Below are 24,276 nucleotides of genomic sequence, written 5' to 3'. Positions count from 1 at the left end.
TCCCTCACCCCACTCCCTCAGTGTGACACTCCCACAGTGTAAGTCTCCCTCACCCCACTCCCTCAGTGTGACTCTCCCTCACCCCACTCCCTCAGTGTGACACTCCCACAGTGTGAGTCTCCCTCACCCCACTCCCTCAGTGTGACTCTCCCTCACCCCACTCCCTCAGTGTGACATTCTGTCATCGAATAGTCGAGCACAGGAACAGGTTCTTATCCCACAATGTCTGTGTCTAGCCTGATGCAAAATTAAATTACCTGCAGGTTGTCCATGCCATTCCATTAGCTGCATGTTCCTGTATCTGCCTAAATGCCTTATAAGACCCCGTAGATATCTGCCTCCTCCTCTTCCTTGGCAGACAGTTCCAGCACCACCATTCTGTGTGTAAAAACAAACCCTCCTCTCATATCTCCTTCATCCCTTCCCTCTCTCAGCTCAAAGCTATTTGACATTCTTATGCTGAGATAAAAATTCTGATTGTCTACCTCATCTATGCTTCTCATAAGCCTATACACCTCCCTTGATCATCACTGCTCTGGAACAAAACAACTTCTCCTCATAATCTAATTCTGGTGTATCTACACCCTATCCAGAGCCTCCGCATTCTTCCTGTCATGTACTCTGTACTCAAGTACAGGCGAACCGGAGACCCATAGACACAAGAGATCCCATTACCTTTCCCACCCAACTGGCTTGACCTCTCGCCTTCTAGTCCTACTTACCGTCCCTGCGCCTTGTTATTCTGCCATCTCCCCCTCCCCCCCCCCGACTTCTTTTCCAGTCCTGAAGAAGGGTCCCGGCCCAAAACGTCGACTGTTAATTAATTTCCACAGGTGCTGCCTGACCTGCTGAGCTCCCCCAGCAATTTGTGTGTGTGGCTCCGTTTTATCGCGCTCCGTCACGGCCTCTCCCATGATCGTATGCTTCCACACTGCCCGTGCCACGGTGCTCCCCCCCGTCTGCCCCCTGTAACAGGCACTCTCCCCTTCCTGTGCCCAGGTTTCGGAGCCGTCCTCCAGGGCAGCCTCTTTGGCCTGGCTGGCCTCCTGCCTGTCTCCTACACTGCTCCCATCATGAGTGGGCAGGGAATGGCTGGGACCTTCGCAGCTCTTGCCATGATCTGTGCCATTGCAAGTATGTGGCCGACCAACTGGGAGAGGTGGGAGAATGTGGGGTTGGGAATGGCTGGGGGACGGGAGGTGCGTTGAGTTGGGGAAGTGCAGAAGTGGGTTGGGGGATAGAGAGTGCTGGAGGTTGTAATGGTTCTTGGAGGGTCGTTGAGGGAAGATGGTGGGAGTGCGGTTCCTTGGCTTGTGGACCACTTTGGTTTCTCTGGATCTGTGAATAACCCATTCCAACCCCACCACACACAGCAAAGTCCTCCTTACCTCCACAAATATCTGCCAATGCCTCTGTCTGCACTGTTCCTGCAGATCACACCCTGGGACACAGGGGGACCCCAGATCCCAGTGGCCTTTACCTTCAGCATGTGAAATATCCAGAGTAGACACCCTTATCTTCTCTCACATTAAATGCTCTCAGCACCTCCCCCCCACCACACATTGCTTTTGGTGGGCTTGTCTGGGTGTAGGGTTCAGCGGATGGACTGAACGAGGGCTGGGGATGGTTGGGGTGGGAGTTGGCAAGGGACGGGGTTGGTGCAGGGTCATAGGAAAGCTCTGAGCTGGGGTCAGCAATCTGGTGGTCCAGGGTCAGGGGTCATTGTGTCTGTTGCTCCAGGTTACCGTCTGCCTCCTGCCCCCATGTTTTACAGGTGGAGCTGAGCAGTCGGACATCGCCTTCGGCTACTTCAGCACAGCCTTTGTGGTGGTGCTGCTGGCACTGTTGTGCTACCACATCCTGCCCCGCCTGGTGAGTCCCAACTTTGTGCCCAGTCCCACGCTGTCCCTCCCCCATCTTGTGTTCCGCCATGCCCTTCTCAGCCAGTGCCTCACCACCCCCAATCCCTTGTCTTCCTCGGTAAGTTTTGCTACCTTGTCTCCCGTGGGGAAGAGTAGGAGGCTGGTTTTGGAGATGTGCCTGCGATGAAGATTGTGTCTGGTCTCTGTCCAGGCAAGCTGCCCCGTGCTCAGGCCCTCATCGTGTCTCTGTCTGTCTTCCCGGCCCAGGAGTTCTCCCGCTACCACTTCCAAAGGAAGAATGAGGAATGGAGGAAGGCACAGCAGGAGGAGAGTTTCAGCAAAATGGACCTGATCAAACAAGGTGAGAAAATTGCTCAGGCCACTGGACTGGTTCCAGTCTGGGGGGGGTCCTTGGTCTGCACCGGTACCATGGAGTATGTGTGGGGCACTGGGATTATAACTGGGACCTGCTCACAGTGTTCAATTCATTAATAAGGACCTTACACTTGCATCCAGCTGGGGAAACTGCTTCCAAGGTGAGAGTGGAGGAGAAGACTCGAGACAGATTGGTTTTATAAAAGTTGGCTGAACTGCAAGTAGATTAGTTACCAGGATAAAATGGATTGCATCATTAGATTCTGAGAAAAGCACACAGGAAATCCTAGGTGCACTGACTATGGTGTTCCAATGCTCTTTGGATGTGAGTGTGGTGCCAGAGGATCGGTAGTGGGGAATTTTATTCCATTGTTAAATAAGCCCAGCAACTACAGGCCAGTCTGATTACCTCAGTGGTGGGAAACCTTTTAGAAATATTGGTCCTGGATGGGATTCATAGCAGCCGGATAAAGTAAGAGAGATCATCATGGAATTATAAAGAGTGAATCATGTTTAACACACTCAGTGGCCACTTTATTAGGTACACCTGTACACCACATTAATGCAAATATCTAATCAGCCAATCATGTGGCAGCAACTCAATGCATAAAAGCATGCAGACATGGTCAAGAGGTTCGGCCCAAACATCAGAAAGGGGAAGACGTGATCTAAGTGACTTTGGCCATAGAATGCTTGCTGGTGCCACACTAGGTGGTTTGATTATTTCAGAAGCTGCTAAGTGCCTGGGATTTTCACGCACCATGCAATTAGGCCTTCTATCTCGAAACATAGAAAACCTACAACACAATACAGGCTCTTTGGCCCACAAAGCTGTGCTGAACATGTCCCTACCCTAGAACCACCTAGGCTCACTCATAGCCCTCTATTTTTCTAAGCTCCGTGTACCTATCCAGGAGTCTCTTAAAAGACCCTATTGTTTCCGCCTCCACCACCATCGCTGGCAGCCCATTCCACACACTCACCGCTCTCAGCGTAAAAATCTTAACCTCTGACATCTCCTCTGTACCTATTTTCAAGCACTTTAAAACTATGCCCTCTAATGCTAGCCATTTCAGTCCCGGGGAAAAGCCTCTGACTATCCACATGATCAATGCCTCTCATTATTTTGTGCACCTCTATCAGGTCACCTCTCATCCTCTGTCGCTCCAAGGAGGAAAGGCCGAGTTCACTTAACCTATTCTCATAAGGCATGCTCCCTAATCCAGGCAACGTCCTTCAGTCGGTGCAGATTAATAATAACATTTCCTCCTTGCTGATAATCCACACAGGCACACCACAAGGATGCATGCTTAGCTGACTACTCTACTGTCTCTACACTCATGACTGAATGCTAGGCACAGCTATAAAACCATCTGTAAAGTCACAGTTGTTTGCAGAATCTCAGGTCAATGAGGATGCGTACAGGAAGAGATAGGTCAGCTGGCTGAGCAGTGTCACAACAATCTTGTACTCAGTCAGTCAGACCAGGGAATTGGTTGAGGACTTCAGGAAGGGGAAGTCGAGGGAACACACACCAGTCCTCATTGAGGTTGAGGGATCAGCAGTGGAAAGGATGAGCAGCTTTGAGTTCCTGGGTGTCAACATCTCAGAGGGTCTGTCCGGGGCCCAAAGCATTTACGTGATCACGAAGAAGGAACACCAATGGCTATACTTCATTAGGAGTCTGAGGAGATTTAGTTTGTCACCAAAAACTCTAGCAAATGTTTACTGATTTGTATTGGAGAGCATTCTGAATGGCTGCATCACTGCCTGGTTTGGGGGCTCCAATCTGCCTCCAAAAGAGGGTTTCAGGTTCTCACAGACACAGCCCTTCCCACCATTGAAAACATCTTTAAAAGGCAGGGCCTTGGGAAGGCCGCTTCCATTATTAAGGACCCTCACTATTCAAGATATGTCCCTCCTTTTGTTTCTACTATCAGGAGCATGAAGATCCACCTTCGATGTTTTAGGAACAGCTTCTTCCCTTCCACCATCAGATTTCTAAATGGTCCATCAACCCATGAACACCACCTCACCGTTCCTCTTTTGCAGTATTTATTTATTTATTTTTGTAACTTATGGTAATGTTTATGTCTTATTCAGTACTTCTGTCAGAAAGCAATAAGTTTCACACATATATCAGTGATAACACACTGATAATAATCCTGATCCCTATAGTCTGACACATGATTATTTGAGGCTCTGCCTGCTACGGTGATGTCATTCGTTAACTTGTAGATAGAGACACGGAGGAGTCTGGCCATGCAGTCATGGGGCAGGGAGCACATTGGTGCTTGGCACCAGTGTTGAGGGTAATCGTGGCAGAGGTGTTGCTGCCTATTCTCGATGCTTGCACTCTGTTGGTTAGGCTGTCAAGGATCCAGTTGCAAAGGGAGGTGTTGAGATCCATTTCCAGGGGTTTGGAGTTGAGATTGCTTGAAGTTATTCACAGTAGGAGCACATTGAGTAGAAATTGGCATCAAGATTGGCACAACATCATGGGCCAAATGTTCTATCTAGTGCTGTACTGTTTTACTGAAGGTGGAGCTGTCTAACATAGCTGTTTCTACTGTCCAGATGTTGATTTTCAGATACTACCCAGACCGGTGGATGCAGGAACAATTACAAAGACACTTGTAAAGGTTCATGGCTGGGATAGGTTTAGAGCGACATTGGCCAGCGCAGGGAAATGGGATTAGTTCACCGAGGCAACTTGGCTGGCAGAGATGAGTTGGGCTGAAGGGCCTCATTCTGTGCTGTAACAGGTCTGTGTTTCAGTCCAAGTCCACTGGGGTGCCAGTCCATTACTCTCTGAAATGCAGATAAGATGATAAAGAAGATATACTGCATAGCATGCTTTTTCCTTCATTGGTCAAGACACTGAGAAAAGTCAGGATGTTCTGTTGCTGTTATATAAAACTTTGGTTTGGCCACACATGGAGTATTGTGTAGATTTCTGGTCGCCTAATTACATGAAGGATGTAGAGGCTTTGGAGATGGTGTAGAAGAGGTTCACGAGGATGTTGTCTGGATTGGAGTGTATTAACTGAAGGTAAAGGTTGGACTAAGCTGGGTTGATTTCTCTGGAGTGTTTGAGGCTGATGAACGACTTTGCAGTTTATAAAACGATGAGAAGCGTAGACAGCCTTTTACCCCAGGGTGAAAATGTTGAACGCATGGGCATAGCTTTAAGATGAGAGGGTGAATTTCAAGGAGGTTTGTGAGGTAAGTTTCTTTTTACACAGAGAATGTTATTTACCTGGACTGCAATGCTGGGGGAGGTAGTGGAAGCAGATATGAATGCAACATTTAAGAGCTATTTAGACAGGCAGGGAATGAGGGAGTGGGGTGGGTATGGACCCGTGTGCAGTTTAAATTGGCATCATGATTGGCACAGAGAGGTTGAGGGGCCTGCTCCTGTGCTGTGCTGGGCTTAGGTCCAACTCAGGCCAATGGAGTTGAACAGTTGTAAAAGGAGTTACCGTGAATGGCAGCGAACAGTCTGGTCAAAGACATGGTCACTCAGGAGCTGGTGCTGGAGAAGATTCTCCATGGGATAACGAGAGGTGAACAGAGAGCAAAGGGGACCCTGGATGGACCTTTGTGAGCAAAAAAGAAAGAGTGGGGAGGGGGTTGAGTGGGTGACCTGAAGCTGGAAAATCAAATGTTTATACCGCAACAAGAAATGCAACATCTGTCCTCCCTCTTGGGAAGCCTACACCCCAATGGTGTGAGTTTCCTAATTTTAGGTGACACACATCCTACTCCTTTTCCGCTCCCACCAGCGTTTCTTTTACTTCTTCTATCCTTTTTCCTCACCACCTTTAACGAGACGGTATCCTTCCCCACTCCCCATCTAGTTCCATCCACCCATCACTCTCTCCTACCCCCTTTAAACCCTGCGACCCTTCTTAACCTGGTTCCATCCATCTTCTCCCAGCCCCCGTGATACCCTCCCCCTCACCTGTGCCCGATGGAAGGGCACAACCCAAACTATCAACCTCCACTGAGTTTTCCAGTAGTTTATTTTCTGTTGCTGAGTTGCTGTGAGGGGGGTGGTGGTGAGTTAATGGCGAGGGTCAAGTGGTGAGATTAGGGGAGGACAGAGATCTTGGAGGGTTACGGGGATGGAGGGGAATACACGACAGGAGAGTCGAGGCAGGGTACGGATTGAGTACAAGGCTTCACTGGCCCAGGAGCCACTGTAGATCAATGGTGAACTGTCCTAGGTAGTGGGGGAGAGCAGGGAACAAGATAGATGGTCAGAATGATCCTGAGACATGATCCCTCTGGACTTCTAGCCTGAGGGGAATCTTCAGTGACAGTCCTGACACTCTTACCTTGGCACAGATCCGGCCTGCACCAATGAGAGAAGGTCATCCGCAAATCTCATGGAGACCCACATCGTGGAGAAGGACGAGGAGCTGTCAGTCATCAACATCCTGAGGAAGGTGAGAGCCAAGAACACCAACTCCGTCGGCCTCTCACTCCCTCTACCTCTGCCTGTCTCTATCCCAATCTCTGCTGGACTTTACAGTGAAGGATACAATTAACAGAATTGGGCAAAGCCAACCTCGATTTTGCAAGGGTGAATCTGACTCACTGACTGGAGTTCTCTGAAGATGTGAAGGGTCTAGAAGGCACTCTATGAAGGGATGGTGGAGCAGAGGGTATGAGGGGTCTAGAAGGCACCGGTTAAAGGGGTGGTGGAGCAGGCATTTAAGTATCTGGACAAGCACTTGAAGTACAAGCCATGGAAGGTTAGAGACCTAATGAAGTTAAATGGGTGCAAGGGATAGCATAAATTGATGGACTGAAGGGCTTCCTTCTCCTTCTCCTCTATCTCTCTCTCTACCCCCCTCTCTCCCTCCCCCCCTCTCTCTCCCCTCTCCCTCTCCCTTCTCTCTCTCTACCCCCCTCTCTCCCTCCCCCTTTCTCTCTCTCCCCTCTCTCTCTCTCTCCCTCCCCCCTCTCTCTCTCTCTCTGATCTCTCCCCCCCACCCCGTGGTGCCTTGTGTAACACTGACCTGACCCCTCACTCTCTACAGATCTGACCCACTTCTAACTCTTCCTTTCCCTCTCTCTCTCTCACCCCCTCTTTCCTTCTCTCTCTCTCTCTGATCTCCCCCTCCACCCCGTGGTGCCTTGTGTAACACTGACCTGACCCCTCACTCTCTGCAGATCTGACCCTCTTCTCCCTCTCCCCCCCCTCTCTCTCTCCTTCCCCCCCCATCTCCCCCCACCCCGTGGTGCCTTGTGTAACACTGACCTTGACCCCTCACTCTCTGCAGATCTGACTCTCTTCTCCCTCTCTCCCCCCTCTCCCCCCCTCTCTCCCCCCTCTCCCTCTCTCCCCCTCCCTCTCTCTCTCACCCCCTCTCTCCTTCTCTATCTCTCTCTCTCACCCCTCTCTCTCTCTCTCTGATCTCCCCCCCCCCACCCCGTGGTGCCTTGTGTAACACTGACCTGACCCCTTTTCTCTCTGCAGATCTGGCCCACTTCTCCCTCTCTCCCCCCTCTGTCTCTCTCTCTCCCCCGCTCTCTCTCTCTCCCCCCCCTCTCTCCCCCCCCTCTCTCCCCCCCTCCCCCTCTCTCTCTCTCCCTCCCTCTCTCTCTCTCTCCCTCTCTCTCTCCCTCCCTCTCTCCCTCTCCCCCTGTCTCTCTCTGATCTCCCCCTCCACCCCGTGGTGCCTTGTGTAACACTGACCTGACCCCTCACTCTCTGCAGATCTGACCCTCTTCTCCCTCTCCCCCCTCTCCCCACCTCTCCCTCTCCCTCTCATCTCCCCCCCCACCCCGTGGTGCCTTGTGTAACACTGACCTGACCCCTCACTCTCTGCAGATCTGACCCACTTCTCCCTCTCCTCCCTCTCTCTCTCCCTCTCTCAGCCCCTCTCTCCCACTCTCTCTCTCTCCCTCCCCCCCTCTCTGATCTCCCCCCCACCCTGTGGTGCCTTGTGTAACACTGACCTGACCCCTCACTCTCTGCAGATCTGACTCTCTCTCTCCCCCCTCTCCCTCTCCTTCGCCTCTATCTCTCTCTCTCCCCCCTCTCTCTCTCTCTGATCTCCCCCCCCCATGGTGCCTTGTGTAACACTGACCTGACCCCTCACTGTCTGCAGATCTGGCCCACTTCTCCCTCTCTCCCTCTCTCTCTCCCCCCCCCTCTCTCTCTCTCTCCCTCCCCCCCCCTCTCTCTCTCCCTCTCCCCTTCTCTCTCTCTGATCTCCCCCTCCACCCCGTGGTGCCTTGTGTAACACTGACCTGACCCCTCACTCTCTGCAGATCTGGCCCTCTGCGCTGCTGGTTTGGCTGGTGTTTGCTGTCACCATTAGTGTTTTCCCATCTGTCACAGTGGATGCCAAGTCTACCATCTCTGCAGACGGGCTGTGGGGTAAGTATGGTGGGGTGTGATGGGAGGTGTCGGGTGGGGTGGGGTGGGATTGGAAATGGTGGGTTTCGGAAAGGTGTGGAAGAAGGAAAGGGATGTGTGCAGGCCTGGTCTCCAGAGTGCCTCCTGTTCTCTGGGAAGCTCACGTGTCTTGACCTGGCCCATAACCTTGGTGGGACTCTCTCGCCCTGTTAAAGGGTCCCACTCTGAGTGTCAGTGAGTACATGCCCTCCACATCCCCAATGGGGGATCATCCCTCTCTGTTTAACCCTGCAACTCACCGTATTCTGACCGTGGGTGACCCTCTGTCTGTCTCTCTCTCCAGGAGTTTACTTCATACCCATCTCCTGCTTCCTGATGTTCAACGTCTTCGACTGGCTGGGTCGCAGTCTAACAGCAGTCTGCATGTGGGTGAGTGTGTGTACTCTGTGTGAGTGAGTGTGCGCGTGTACTCTGTGAGTGAGTGTGTGTTCTGTTCATGGGGGTGAGTGTGTGTACTCTGTGTGAGTGAGTGTGCGCGTGTACTCTGTGAGTGAGTGTGTGTTCTGTTCATGTGGGTGAGTGTGTGTACTCTGTGTGAGTGAGTGTGCGCGTGTACTCTGTGAGTGAGTGTGTGTTCTGTTCATGTGGGTGAGTGTGTGTACTCTGTGTGAGTGAGTGTGCGCGTGTACTCTGTGAGTGAGTGTGTGTTCTGTTCATGGGGGTGAGTGTGTGTACTCTGTGTGAGTGAGTGTGTGTGTACTCTGTGTGGGTGAGTGTGTGTACTCTGTGTGGGGGTGAATGTGTACTCTGTGTGAGTGAGTGTGTACTCTGTGTGAGTGTGTGTGTACTCTGTGTGTGAGTGAGTGTGTGTACTCTGTGTGAGTGTGTGTGTTCTGTTCGTGGGGGTGAGTGTGTGTACTCTGTGTGAGTGAGTGTGTGTGTGTACTCTGTGTGTGTACTCTGTGGGGGTGAGTGTGTACTCTGGTTGAGTGCGTGTGTACTTCGTGGGGGTGAGTGTGTACTCTGTGTGACTGAGTGTGTGTACTCTGTGAGTGTGAGTACTCTGTGTGTGTGTGTGAGTGTGTGTACTCTGTGTGGGTGAGTGTGTGTACTCTGTGTGAGTGAGTGTGTACTCTGTGTGAGTGTGAGTACTCTGTGGGGGTGAGTGTGTACTCTGTGTGAGTGAGTGTGTGTACTCTGTGTGGGTGAGTGTGTGTGTACTCTGTGTGTGTGTGTGAGTGTGTGTACTCTGTGGGGGTGAGTGTGTACTCTGTGTGTGTGTGAGTGTGTGTACTCTGTGTGGTTCAGTGTGCGTGTACTCTGTGAGTGAGTGTGTGTTCTCTTCGTGAGGGTGAGTGTGTGTACTCTGTGTGGGGGTGAGCGTGTACTCCGGTTGAGTGTGTGTTCTCTTCGTGGGGGTGAGTGTGTACTCTGTGTGAGTGTGTGTGTGTGTGGGGGTGAGTGTGTGAGGGACAAATGGAAATTTGAGTGTTGGGGAGGGAGGGGGAGATGAGAGGGGACAGATGGACGTTGAGTGATGGGGAGGGAGGGGGAGACGAGAGGGGACAGATGGAAATTTGAGTGACGGGGAGGGAGCGGGGAGAGGAGAGGGGACAGGAAAGGTCAAGGCTGGATCATGTGAAGGGAGAGGGAGGTGAAAAGGCAGAGACTGGGTGCTGGGAAAGACGAGGTGAGGGATGAAGAAACGACCTTATTTAACGTGGTGGAGGGGAGAGAACTCTGGGCTGAGGTGGGCAGTGGATCTGGGTGTTCTACTGTACATTGTTTTCAGTGCTGACAGGGAGGGTGAGGAGCAGTTTTGGGAGGGGAGGGCTGGCCAGCAGATATGCACTGTGAAAAGAGAGGAGGGGTGAAAGAGAGGGTATGTGCGCAGCGTGGCCAAGGGAGCAGAATTGTGTCGGTCACTGACTGCAAGTTCACATCCCCCATCCTGTCTGTTTGGGAAATGAGGAAGGAATGATGGCAGCTATAAACCTGCGGTTGCTGCCTCTGCTCCTGTGGTGCAGGAAGTGCTGGTGGGCGGACCCTGCTTCCCATCCAGGGGATGTGGTGTGGATACGAGCTGCCCCTCCAAACCACCGTTGTGGAATAACACATCGACAAGAGTCCCATTGAAGACGGCTTAGTCACAGACACCAAGAGCCCTGTGTCAGTGCGGGCTTTCTTGAGTCAGAGGGCAGATGTATTCCAGCTCACTGACACAGACCCGGGAGTATGGAGAGAGGCAATGGCATGTAATTAGAGAGGGGGACAGAACGGTGGTGGGGGCGGGGGGGAGAGCAAGAGGAGCACGAGGAAAGAAAGGCCAGAGTGAAACTTAGGGGGGAGGGAGAGAGACAAACGAGACAGGGAGAGGGTGAGGTACTGAAGGGTGAGTCTGCAGAGAGAGAGAGTGCAGTGAGAGAGAGATACTATAGAGCAAGAAAGATGTACCAGAGTCTGGAAGTGGGGAGAGAGAGAGAGACACACACACACACTTAAAGGAAAGAGAGAGGAAGTGGAGGGTGAGAGACAGACTGGAGGGAAGGACAGGGTGACTGGAAAGGGAGGGGTGGGGGAAGAGAGGGGGAGAGAGAGAGTGGAAGAGGAGGAGAGAGCAAGATGCAGTTTTAGAGACATACAGTAGGTCATGCAGAAATTTAAACGATTACTAACTGAAATCACTTTGAGAGATCCTTTGGCTGAGATTGATGTTTAAAAGTTTACCAGTGCCTAAATAATGGCCACTATTTAAATATATCAATGTTCTTAGCTAATGCATTTTCCATAAATAATAACTTTACGAGGAATCTAATCCAGTCATTGCTAATGGAATGTTAAAGATTGCTTCAGATTAGGGAAGTTATTACCAAGAGCAGTAATTGCTCAACTGGAAGAATCATAGGGGGCAGAAACAAATGACTGGAAATTATAAAGAGGGAGAAGATGGATCACGGAATTAAATCAGCAAGAAAGTTGTGAACTAACTAGGTTCTACATTGCACTTGTTTTAAAAGGAGGGTAGCAAAAAGTAACTGAGAGTTCCCTGGCTCCAATGACAAGAGAAAGGGCGGAATGAAGAAGCGGGTGTCACGGCAACATAGTGAATAACACGACGGGTGTCACAGTGAGAAAACGGATAACACGATGGGTGTCACGATGACAAAACATAACAGGACGGTGTCACGGCAACAGAGGATAACACGACGGGTGTCACGGCGACAAAGCGGATAACACGCCGGGTGTCACAGTGACAAAGCGGATAACACGCCGGGTGTCACAGTGACAAAGCAGATAACACGACGGGCATCACGGCATCAGAGTGAATAACACCACGGGCGTCACGGTGACAAAGCAGATAATAACATGACTGGCGTCACGGTGAAAAAACGGATAACACGACTGGTGTCACGGTGAAAAAACGGATAACACCACGGGCATCACGGTGAAAAAACGGATAACACCACGGGTGTCACAGTGACAAAGCTCTTAACATGACGGGTGTCACGGTGTCAAAGCGGATAACACGCTGGGTGTTACAGTAACAAAGCAGATAACACGATGGGCATCACGGCATCAGAGTGAATAACACCACGGGCGTCACGGCGACAAAGCAGATAATAACAGGACGGGCGTCACGGTGAAAAAACGGATAACACCACGGGCGTCACGGCGACAAAGCAGATAATAACACAACGGGCGTGACGGTGAAAAAACGGATAACACCTCGGGCGTCACGGCGAACACGACAGGCGTCACAGTGAGGAAACGGATAACACGACGGATGTCAGGGTGACAGTAGATAACACGACGGGTGTCACAGTGACAAAACGGATAACACGACGGGTGTCACGGTGACAAAACGGATAACACGACAGGCGTCACAGTGAGGAAACGGATAACACGACGGGTGTCACGGTGACAAAACGGATAACACGACAGGCGTCACAGTGAGGAAACGGATAACACGACGGATGTCAGGGTGACAGTAGATAACACGACGGGTGTCACGGTGACATAGTGGATAACAGGATGCTGTTGCAGCTCAGGGGTTTCGGCTGGCTGCTATGGTTTTCTCCCACAGTGTGAAGGAGCACCATTTAGTTGGTTAATTGTTCATTTGTAAGTTGTCCTGTGATTAGGCCAAGCTTGCTGAGCAGTTCAGCTTGTTGGGCCTGTATCTCTAAATAATAATAAAATAACATAGATAAAATTAATGTACAATAAATGCAGGGAACTCCTCGGTACAAAGATTGGATTTATGTGCTAAGGTACAGTGACAATTTGTTGTTGTGCATGGTATTCAGGCAGATCATTCCATTCGAGGTAGTAAAAAGGAAACCGAATGTAGAATATACTCTTACAATTACAGAGAAAGTGCAGTGAGGGTGGATCTGAAGGAAATCGTATACCTATGTCTTATGGTGTAAGTTGTGAGGGCCACAGCAGGGTACATTCGGAGATCACGAGCTCAGCTGGAGTTCCTTTCTAGTATCAGTCGGAAAGAAGCTATTTTCATTCCATTTGCATAACTGTGGTTATGTTGGCAGCTTTCCTTAGGTAGTGTAAAGTGCAGGCAGAGTCAATGGAGGGGAGTCTAGTTTATATAACGGACCCAGCTGGATGTAAAACTCCCTGCAATGTCTTGAGGTGTTGGGCAGATGCTGTGACACATCCGGATGGGATATTTTCTGCGGTGCCTTTGTAAAAGTTGGTAAGATTAGTCATGGGTGTGCTGCAGCTCCTCAGCCTTCTGAGGAGGTAGAGATGTCGGTGTAGCCGTGGCACTGCATTGTTGGGCCTGGACAGTCTATTGGTGATATTTACACTCGCAACTTCAGGCCCTAAACTATCTCCATCAATAGACCAAGTGTGACACTGGGAAAGTATGTATGGAACCAGAGGAAATAGCAGAGGTACTTAATGAATACTTTACTTCAGTATTCACATTGGAAAAGGACCTTGGTGATTGTAGGGATGATTTACAGCAGACTGAAAAGCTTGAGCATGTACATATTAAGAAAGAGGGTGTGCTGGAGCTTTTGGAAAGCATCAAGCTGGATAAGTCACCGGGACCGGATGAGATGTACCCCTGGCTACTGTGGGAGGTGAGGGAGGAGATTGCTGAGCCTCTGGCGATGATCTTTGCATCATTAATGGGGACGGGAGAGGTTCTGGAGGATTGGAGGGTTGCAGATGCTGTTCCTTTATTCAAGAAAGGGAGTAGAGATAGCCCAGGAAATTATAGACCAGTGAGTCTTACCTCAGTGGTTGGTAAATTCATGGAGAAGATCCTGAGAGGCAGGATTTATGAACATTTGGAGAGGTATAATATGATTAGGAATACTCAGCATGGCTTTGTCAAGGGCAGGTCATGCCTTACGAGCCTGAATGAATTTTTTGAGGATGTGACTAAACACATTGATGAAGGAAGAGCAGTAGATGTAGTGTATATGGATTTCAGCAAGGCATTTGATAAGGTACCCCATGCAAGGCTTATTGAGAAAGTAAGGAGGCATGGGATCCAAGGGGACATTGCTTTGTGGATCCAGAACTGGCTTGCCCACAGCAGGAAAAGAGTGGTTGTAGACGGGTCATATTCTGCATGGAAGTCGGTCACTAGTGGAGTGCCTCAGGGATCTGTTCTGGGACCCTTACTCTTCATGATTTTTATAAATGATCTGGATGAGGAAGTGGAAGGATGGGTTAGTAAGTTTGCTGATGACACAAAGGTTGGGGGTGTAGTGGATAGTGTGGAGGGCTGTCAGAGGTTACAGCAGGACATTGATAGGATGCAAAACTGGGCTGAGAAGTGGCAGATGGAGTTCAACCCAGATAAGTGTGAAGTGGTTCATTTTGGTAGGTCAAATATGATGGCAGAATATAGTATTAATGATAAGACTCTTGACAGTGTGGAGGATCAGAGGGATCTTGGGATCCGAGTCCATAGGACACTCAAAGCAGCTGCGCAGGTTGACTCTGTGGTTAAGAAGGCGTACAGTGTATTGGCCTTCATTAATCGTGGAATTGAATTTAGAAGCCAAGAGGTAATGTTGCAGCTATATAGGACCCTGGTCAGACCCCACTTGGAGTACTGTACTCAGTTCTGGTCGCCTCACTACAGGAAGGATGTGGAAGCCATAGAAAGGGTGCAGAGGAGATTTACAAGGATGTTGCCTGGATTGGGGAGCAAGCCTTATGAGAATAGGTTGAGTGAACTCGGCCTTTTCTCTTTGGAGCGACTGAGGAAGAGAGGTGACCTGATAGAGGTGTATAAGATGATGAGAGGTATTGATCGTGTGGATAGTCAGAGGCTTTTTCCCAGGGCTGAAATGGTTGCCACAAGAGGAGACAGGGAGTAGGTACAGAGGAAGTGTCAGGGGTAAGTTTTTTACTTAGAGAGTGGTGAGTTCATAGAATGGGCTGCTGGCAACGGTGTGGAGGTGGATATAATGGGGTCTTTTAAGAGACTTTTGGATAGGTACGTGGAGTTTAGAAAAATAGAGGGCTATATGTAAGCCTAGTAATTTCTTAGGTAGGGATATGTTCGGCACAACTTTGTGGGCCGAAGGGCCTGTATTGTGCTGTAGGTTTTCTATGTTTCTAAACCCTGGACAATCTATTGGTGATACTTACATTGGGAATTTGAGGATCTTAACTATCTCCATCAATGGACCAAATGCTGGACAATCTATTGGTGATATTTACTCTGGGAATTTGAGGTCGTTAACCTTCTCCATCAATGGACCAAACCGTGCAGTGGCAGGCTTGAAGGTGCCTGCTGAGACAGTGGATGCATCAGTAATGATCTTCCAAAATTCCTCATACCTCAGAACACAGTGTCAGCAAACTGGCAAGGGAAAAATACAACATCATTATTTCAGGAAGGAGAGTTTGGCAAAATATGGAGCAGTTGACCAAAAAGACCTATTTCTTTGAAGTTCTTTATGGTCTTGGCCATACCTGGAGCCCAGTGTACAGTTTTGATCACCCTTCGATAGAAAGGGGTAGTTAAACTGGAGAGAGTTCAAAAAGAATTTACAAGGATGTTGCCAAGACAAGAGGGTCTGGGTTCTATAGAGAGGGTTGCAGGCCAGGTCTTCAACCCTTGGAACATAGGAAAGTGAGAGGTGACTTGGTATGGGACATATAACAGAGTTTTCCATGCTGTGTTGCTCTGTGACTCTATTGACAGGAGGGATAAAGGGAGGATGGTTCTCTCAGCTGGGAGCCCAGGACCTTCAGTTGGCCATTCAGGCCTCAGGAGAAAATTCTTCACCCAGTGAGTGTCTAATCTTTGGCATCCTCCCCGGAAGAGTGGTGGAGGCTCAGGCACTGAGTATATTCAGGCCAGAGTTGGATAGATATTGAGAATTGGTGCAGAAAAATGGCGCTGAGGTAAAAGATTCACTGACATCTTACTTGATGTGTGAAGGGTCGGAAATGCTGGAATCATTACCAAGCACGTGACAACAAAATCAGAATGTGTCTATACAAAGTGGGCCAATGAAGGAAAAAGTGTAGCAGGGTTGTGGGAACATAACTTTCAGGGTGGAAAATTGGGGGTCCGTGCGTTTCATCTGGTTGCACTTTTCAACAAGTATTTGCTGAGCAGAAGGGGAGGCCACTGCAGAAAGTCAGGGTTGTGGTGGGTGGAAGGAGTAAGGAGGATGGGTTAGAGTGTGGAGCAGGAATAGCCAGCTTATTTTCAGGTTGGGAGAGGTCCCAGGGGGTGGGGCTGGTACACAGTTCACTGCTGAGGCCGCAGCTACACACAGTTCACGCCAACAACCTGGTTGAGAATGTTTCCAAGTTTGCTATTGATACAAAGGCTGGTGTTCGGACTACGAGTGGAAACCAAGGAGATTGCTGAGTGCTTGGGGTAGCTGAGTGAACTGATGGGTGAGGTAGAGGCAGTGCTATGTGGGTAAATGTGAAGCTAAGTGAACAGAGTAATTTTATGTGCGTGGAAACAAAATTTGGTGTGCAGGAGGGGCTGACAGTGCTCGATTACAGAGCAGAAAATAAACATGGAATGACAGACAGTTGTGAAGGAGGCTGGAACATTAGCCTTTGCTGGGAAGAGTATAGGAATCTGTGAACACATTCTGTGGCACAATGCGGTGTTTATCGGAAAATGCAAAGCAACATTAAATTTCTGAGGACAGAACAAGCATTGCTGCGTGAAATTACATCTGAGGGAGATCCCAGCAAGACATCGTTTGCCATCTAGTGGTGTGCAGGGTATGCTGCAGGACGCTAGGCCTGGGATACAGATTCCCGCGGAATGGGTGTGGACTAGAAGGGTAGCAAATTAGTGGAAAACTCCACTATCTCTGTGCACTGACACAACCAGAACCCTGTCAATGCCCACACACCCCAAACACTCCAAGATGAGACAAACTTATGCTCTACCAAACAACAAACACAGCAACCCTAGACATCTGCCAATACATCTAATTTGCTTCTACAGTGAAGTGTTCCCTCGGTATCACCACTTCTACAGTGCAGTGTTCCCTCAGTATCACCCCTTCTACAGTGCGGTGTTCCCTCAGTATCACCCCTTCTACAGTGCGGTGTTCCCTCAGTATCACCCCTTCTACGGTGCGGTGTTCCCTCAGTATCACCCCTTCTACAGTGCGGTGTTCCCTCAGTATCACCCCTTCTACGGTGCGGTGTTCCCTCAGTATCACCCCTGCTACGGTGCGGTGTTCCCTCAGTATCACCCCTGCTACGGTGCGGTGTTCCCTCAATATCACCCCTGCTACGGTGCGGTGTTCCCTCAGTATCACCCCTGCTACGGTGCGGTGTTCCCTCCGTATCACCCCTTCTACGGTGCGGTGTTCCCTCAGTATGGTCCCTTCTACAGTGCGGTGTTCCCTCAGTATGGTCCCTTCTACAGTGCGGTGTTCCCTCAGTATCACCCCTGCTACAGTGCGGTGTTCCCTCAGTATCACCCCTGCTACAGTGCGGTGTTCCCTCAGTATCACCCCTTCTACAGTGCGGTGTTCCCTCAGTAGGGTCCCTTCTACAGTGCGGTGTTCCCTCAGTAGGGTCCCTTCTACAGTGCGGTGTTCCCTCAGTATCACCCCTTCTACAGTGCGGTGTTCCCTCAGTATGGTCCCTTCTACAGTGTGGTGTTCCCTCAGTATGGTCCCTTCTACAGTGCGGTGTTCCCTCAGTATGGTCCCTTCTACAGTGCTGTGTTCCCTCAGTGTGGTCCCTTCTACAGTGCGGTGTTCTCTCAGTATGGTCCCTTCTACAGTGCGGTGTTCCCTCAGTATGGTCCCTTCTACAGTGTGGTGTTCCCTCAGTATGGTCCCTTCTACAGTGCGGTGTTCCCTCAGTATGGTCCCTGCTACAGTGCGGTGTTCCCTCAGTATCACCCCTTCTACAGTGCGGTGTTCCCTCAGTGTGGTCCCTTCTACAGTGCGGTGTTCCCTCAGTGTGGTCCCTTCTACAGTGCGGTGTTCCCTCAGTATGGTCCCTTCTACAGTGCGGTGTTCCCTCAGTATGGTCCCTTCTACAGTGCGGTGTTCCCTCAGTGTGGTCCCTTCTACAGTGCGGTGTTCCCTCAGTGTGGTCCCTTCTACAGTGCGGTGTTCCCTCAGTATCACCCCTTCTACAGTGCGGTGTTCCCTCAGTATCACCCCTTCTACAGTGCGGTGTTCCCTCAGTATGGTCCCTTCTACAGTGCGGTGTTCCCTCAGTATGGTCCCTTCTACAGTGCGGTGTTCCCTCAGTATCACCCCTTCTACAGTGCGGTGTTCCCTCAGTATGGTCCCTTCTACAGTGCGGTGTTCCCTCAGTATCGCCGCTTCTACGGTGCGGTGTTCCCTCAGTATGGTCCCTTCTACAGTGCGGTGTTCCCTCAGTATCACCCCTTCTACAGTGCGGTGTTCCCTCAGTATCACCCCTTCTACAGTGCGGTGTTCCCTCAGTATCACCCCTTCTACAGTGCGGTGTTCCTTCAGTATCACCCCTTCTACAGTGCGGTGTTCCCTCAGTATCGCCCCTTCTACAGTGCGGTGTTCCCTCAGTATCACCCCTTCTACAGTGCGGTGTTCCCTCAGTATGGTCCCTTCTGCAGTGCGGTGTTCCCTCAGTATCACCGCTTCTACAGTGCGGTGTTCCCTCAGTATCACCCCTTCTACAGTGCGGTGTTCCCTCAGTATGGTCCCTTCTGCAGTGCGGTGTTCCCTCAGTATGGTCCCTTCTGCAGTGCGGTGTTCCCTCAGTATGGTCCCTTCTCCAGTGCGGTGTTCCCTCAGTATCACCCCTTCTACAGTGCGGTGTTCCCTCAGTGTGGTCCCTTCTACAGTGCGGTGTTCCCTCAGTGTGGTCCCTTCTACAGTGCGGTGTTCCCTCAGTATCACCCCTTCTACAGTGCGGTGTTCCCTCAGTATGGTCCCTTCTGCAGTGCGGTGTTCCCTCAGTATGGTCCCTTCTGCAGTGCGGTGTTCCCTCAGTATGGTCCCTTCTCCAGTGCGGTGTTCCCTCAGTATCACCCCTTCTACAGTGCGGTGTTCCCTCAGTGTGGTCCCTTCTACAGTGCGGTGTTCCCTCAGTGTGGTCCCTTCTACAGTGCGGTGTTCCCTCAGTATCACCCCTTCTACAGTGCGGTGTTCCCTCAGTATCACCCCTTCTACAGTGCGGTGTTCCCTCAGTATCGCCCCTTCTACAGTGCGGTGTTCCCTCAGTATGGTCCCTTCTACAGTGCGGTGTTCCCTCAGTATGGTCCCTTCTACAGTGCGGTGTTCCCTCAGTATGGTCCCTTCTACAGTGCGGTGTTCCCTCAGTATCACCCCTTCTACAGTGCGGTGTTCCCTCAGTATCACCCCTTCTACAGTGCGGTGTTCCCTCAGTATCACCCCTTCTACAGTGCGGTATTCCCTCAGTATCACCCCTTCTACAGTGCGGTGTTCCGTCAGTATCACCCCTTCTACAGTGCGGTGTTCCCTCAGTATCACCCCTTCTACAGTGCGGTGTTCCCTCAGTATCACCCCTTCTACAGTGCGGTGTTCCCTCAGTATGGTCCCTGCTACAGTGCGGTGTTCCCTCAGTATCACCCCTGCTACAGTGCAGTGTTCCCTCAGTATCACCCCTTCTACAGTGCGGTGTTCCCTCAGTGTCACCCCTGCTACAGTGCGGTGTTCCCTCAGTATCACCCCTTCTACAGTGCGGTGTTCCCTCAGTATCACCCCTGCTACGGTGCGGTGTTCCCTCAGTATCACCCCTGCTACGGTGCGGTGTTCCCTCAATATCACCCCTGCTACGGTGCGGTGTTCCCTCAGTATCACCCCTGCTACGGTGCGGTGTTCCCTCCGTATCACCCCTTCTACGGTGCGGTGTTCCCTCAGTATGGTCCCTTCTACAGTGCGGTGTTCCCTCAGTATGGTCCCTTCTACAGTGCGGTGTTCCCTCAGTATCACCCCTGCTACAGTGCGGTGTTCCCTCAGTATCACCCCTGCTACAGTGCGGTGTTCCCTCAGTATCACCCCTTCTACAGTGCGGTGTTCCCTCAGTAGGGTCCCTTCTACAGTGCGGTGTTCCCTCAGTAGGGTCCCTTCTACAGTGCGGTGTTCCCTCAGTATCACCCCTTCTACAGTGCGGTGTTCCCTCAGTATGGTCCCTTCTACAGTGTGGTGTTCCCTCAGTATGGTCCCTTCTACAGTGCGGTGTTCCCTCAGTATGGTCCCTTCTACAGTGCTGTGTTCCCTCAGTGTGGTCCCTTCTACAGTGCGGTGTTCTCTCAGTATGGTCCCTTCTACAGTGCGGTGTTCCCTCAGTATGGTCCCTTCTACAGTGTGGTGTTCCCTCAGTATGGTCCCTTCTACAGTGCGGTGTTCCCTCAGTATGGTCCCTGCTACAGTGCGGTGTTCCCTCAGTATCACCCCTTCTACAGTGCGGTGTTCCCTCAGTGTGGTCCCTTCTACAGTGCGGTGTTCCCTCAGTGTGGTCCCTTCTACAGTGCGGTGTTCCCTCAGTATGGTCCCTTCTACAGTGCGGTGTTCCCTCAGTATGGTCCCTTCTACAGTGCGGTGTTCCCTCAGTGTGGTCCCTTCTACAGTGCGGTGTTCCCTCAGTGTGGTCCCTTCTACAGTGCGGTGTTCCCTCAGTATGGTCCCTTCTACAGTGCGGTGTTCCCTCAGTATCACCCCTTCTACAGTGCGGTGTTCCCTCAGTATGGTCCCTTCTACAGTGCGGTGTTCCCTCAGTATGGTCCCTTCTACAGTGCGGTGTTCCCTCAGTATCACCCCTTCTACAGTGCGGTGTTCCCTCAGTATCACCCCTTCTACAGTGCGGTATTCCCTCAGTATCACCCCTTCTACAGTGCGGTGTTCCCTCAGTATCACCCCTTCTACAGTGCGGTGTTCCCTCAGTGTCACCCCTGCTACAGTGCGGTGTTCCCTCAGTATCACCCCTTCTACAGTGCGGTGTTCCCTCAGTATCACCCCTTCTACAGTGCGGTGTTCCCTCAGTATCGCCCCTTCTACAGTGCGGTGTTCCCTCAGTATGGTCCCTTCTACAGTGCGGTGTTCCCTCAGTATGGTCCCTTCTGCAGTGCGGTGTTCCCTCAGTATCACCGCTTCTACAGTGCGGTGTTCCCTCAGTATCACCCCTTCTACAGTGCGGTGTTCCCTCAGTATGGTCCCTTCTGCAGTGCGGTGTTCCCTCAGTATGGTCCCTTCTGCAGTGCGGTGTTCCCTCAGTATGGTCCCTTCTCCAGTGCGGTGTTCCCTCAGTATCACCCCTTCTACAGTGCGGTGTTCCCTCAGTGTGGTCCCTTCTACAGTGCGGTGTTCCCTCAGTGTGGTCCCTTCTACAGTGCGGTGTTCCCTCAGTATCACCCCTTCTACAGTGCGGTGTTCCCTCAGTATGGTCCCTTCTGCAGTGCGGTGTTCCCTCAGTATGGTCCCTTCTACAGTGCGGTGTTCCCTCAGTATGGTCCCTTCTACAGTGCGGTGTTCCCTCAGTATCACCCCTTCTACAGTGCGGTGTTCCCTCAGTATCACCCCTTCTACAGTGCGGTATTCCCTCAGTATCACCCCTTCTACAGTGCGGTGTTCCGTCAGTATCACCCCTTCTACAGTGCGGTGTTCCCTCAGTATCACCCCTTCTACAGTGCGGTGTTCCCTCAGTATCACCCCTTCTACAGTGCGGTGTTCCCTCAGTATGGTCCCTGCTACAGTGCGGTGTTCCCTCAGTATCACCCCTGCTACAGTGCAGTGTTCCCTCAGTATCACCCCTTCTACAGTGCGGTGTTCCCTCAGTGTCACCCCTGCTACAGTGCGGTGTTCCCTCAGTATCACCCCTTCTACAGTGCGGTGTTCCCTCAGTATCACCCCTTCTACAGTGCGGTGTTCCCTCAGTATCACCCCTTCTACAGTGCGGTGTTCCATCAGTATCGCCCCTTCTACAGTGCGGTGTTCCCTCAGTATGGTCCCTTCTACAGTGCGGTGTTCCCTCAGTATGGTCCCTTCTGCAGTGCGGTGTTCCCTCAGTATCACCGCTTCTACAGTGCGGTGTTCCCTCAGTATCACCCCTTCTACAGTGCGGTGTTCCCTCAGTATGGTCCCTTCTGCAGTGCGGTGTTCCCTCAGTATGGTCCCTTCTGCAGTGCGGTGTTCCCTCAGTATCGCCCCTTCTACAGTGCGGTATTCCCTCAGTATCACCCCTTCTACAGTGCGGTGTTCCGTCAGTATCACCCCTTCTACAGTGCGGTGTTCCCTCAGTATCACCCCTTCTACAGTGCGGTGTTCCCTCAGTATGGTCCCTGCTACAGTGCGGTGTTCCCTCAGTATCACCCCTGCTACAGTGCAGTGTTCCCTCAGTATCACCCCTTCTACAGTGCGGTGTTCCCTCAGTATGGTCCCTTCTACAGTGCGGTGTTCCCTCAGTATCACCCCTTCTACAGTGCGGTGTTCCCTCAGTATCACCCCTTCTACAGTGCGGTATTCCCTCAGTATCACCCCTTCTACAGTGCGGTGTTCCGTCAGTATCACCCCTTCTACAGTGCGGTGTTCCCTCAGTATGGTCCCTTCTGCAGTGCGGTGTTCCCTCAGTATGGTCCCTTCTGCAGTGCGGTGTTCCCTCAGTATCGCCCCTTCTACAGTGCGGTATTCCCTCAGTATCACCCCTTCTACAGTGCGGTGTTCCGTCAGTATCACCCCTTCTACAGTGCGGTGTTCCCTCAGTATCACCCCTTCTACAGTGCGGTGTTCCCTCAGTATGGTCCCTGCTACAGTGCGGTGTTCCCTCAGTATCACCCCTGCTACAGTGCAGTGTTCCCTCAGTATCACCCCTTCTACAGTGCGGTGTTCCCTCAGTGTCACCCCTGCTACAGTGCGGTGTTCCCTCAGTATCACCCCTTCTACAGTGCGGTGTTCCCTCAGTATCACCCCTTCTACAGTGCGGTGTTCCCTCAGTATGGTCCCTTCTACAGTGCGGTGTTCCCTCAGTATGGTCCCTTCTGCAGTGCGGTGTTCCCTCAGTATCACCGCTTCTACAGTGCGGTGTTCCCTCAGTATCACCCCTTCTACAGTGCGGTGTTCCCTCAGTATGGTCCCTTCTGCAGTGCGGTGTTCCCTCAGTATGGTCCCTTCTGCAGTGCGGTGTTCCCTCAGTATCGCCCCTTCTACAGTGCGGTATTCCCTCAGTATCACCCCTTCTACAGTGCGGTGTTCCGTCAGTATCACCCCTTCTACAGTGCGGTGTTCCCTCAGTATCACCCCTTCTACAGTGCGGTGTTCCCTCAGTATGGTCCCTGCTACAGTGCGGTGTTCCCTCAGTATCACCCCTGCTACAGTGCAGTGTTCCCTCAGTATCACCCCTTCTACAGTGCGGTGTTCCCTCAGTGTCACCCCTGCTACAGTGCGGTGTTCCCTCAGTATCACCCCTTCTACAGTGCGGTGTTCCCTCAGTATCACCCCTTCTACAGTGCGGTGTTCCATCAGTATCGCCCCTTCTACAGTGCGGTGTTCCCTCAGTATGGTCCCTTCTACAGTGCGGTGTTCCCTCAGTATGGTCCCTTCTGCAGTGCGGTGTTCCCTCAGTATCACCGCTTCTACAGTGCGGTGTTCCCTCAGTATCACCCCTTCTACAGTGCGGTGTTCCCTCAGTATGGTCCCTTCTGCAGTGCGGTGTTCCCTCAGTATGGTCCCTTCTGCAGTGCGGTGTTCCCTCAGTATGGTCCCTTCTCCAGTGCGGTGTTCCCTCAGTATCACCCCTTCTCCAGTGCGGTGTTCCCTCAGTATCACCCCTTCTACAGTGCGGTGTTCCCTCAGTATCGCCCCTTCTACAGTGCGGTGTTCCCTCAGTATCGCCCCTTCTACAGTGCGGTGTTCCCTCAGTATCGCCCCTTCTACAGTGCGGTGTTCCCTCAGTATGGTCCCTTCTACAGTGCGGTGTTCCCTCAGTATCACCCCTTCTACAGTGCGGTGTTCCCTCAGTATCACCCCTTCTACAGTGCGGTATTCCCTCAGTATCACCCCTTCTACAGTGCGGTGTTCCGTCAGTATCACCCCTTCTACAGTGCGGTGTTCCCTCAGTATCACCCCTTCTACAGTGCGGTGTTCCCTCAGTATTACCCCTTCTACAGTGCGGTGTTCCCTCAGTATGGTCCCTTCTACAGTGCGGTGTTCCCTCAGTATCACCCCTGCTACA

General features: G+C 51.5%; 1 protein-coding gene across 10 annotated transcripts in view; it reads left to right on the top strand.

Moving 5' to 3' along the window:
- The window catches only part of LOC140191510 (equilibrative nucleoside transporter 1-like), a 116,666-nt gene that overhangs the window by 83,609 nt on the left and 8,781 nt on the right, over positions 1 to 24,276 (top strand). For 9 of the 10 annotated variants that reach the window (XM_072248976.1, XM_072248988.1, XM_072248973.1 and 6 more), the window contains 6 exons: positions 1,000 to 1,134; positions 1,775 to 1,872; positions 2,130 to 2,223; positions 6,588 to 6,688; positions 8,523 to 8,631; positions 8,954 to 9,039. In XM_072248976.1, the coding sequence (XP_072105077.1) occupies positions 1,000 to 1,134; positions 1,775 to 1,872; positions 2,130 to 2,223; positions 6,588 to 6,688; positions 8,523 to 8,631; positions 8,954 to 9,039 (623 nt within the window). The remainder of the gene's footprint in view (positions 1 to 999; positions 1,135 to 1,774; positions 1,873 to 2,129; positions 2,224 to 6,587; positions 6,689 to 8,522; positions 8,632 to 8,953; positions 9,040 to 24,276) is intronic. The other variant, XM_072249034.1, reaches the window with a different exon arrangement.

This window comes from Mobula birostris, chromosome 2 (assembly GCF_030028105.1).
Source record: "Mobula birostris isolate sMobBir1 chromosome 2, sMobBir1.hap1, whole genome shotgun sequence".
Lineage (NCBI taxonomy): Eukaryota > Metazoa > Chordata > Chondrichthyes > Myliobatiformes > Myliobatidae > Mobula > Mobula birostris.
This window is presented reverse-complemented; position numbering and strand designations above follow the sequence as displayed.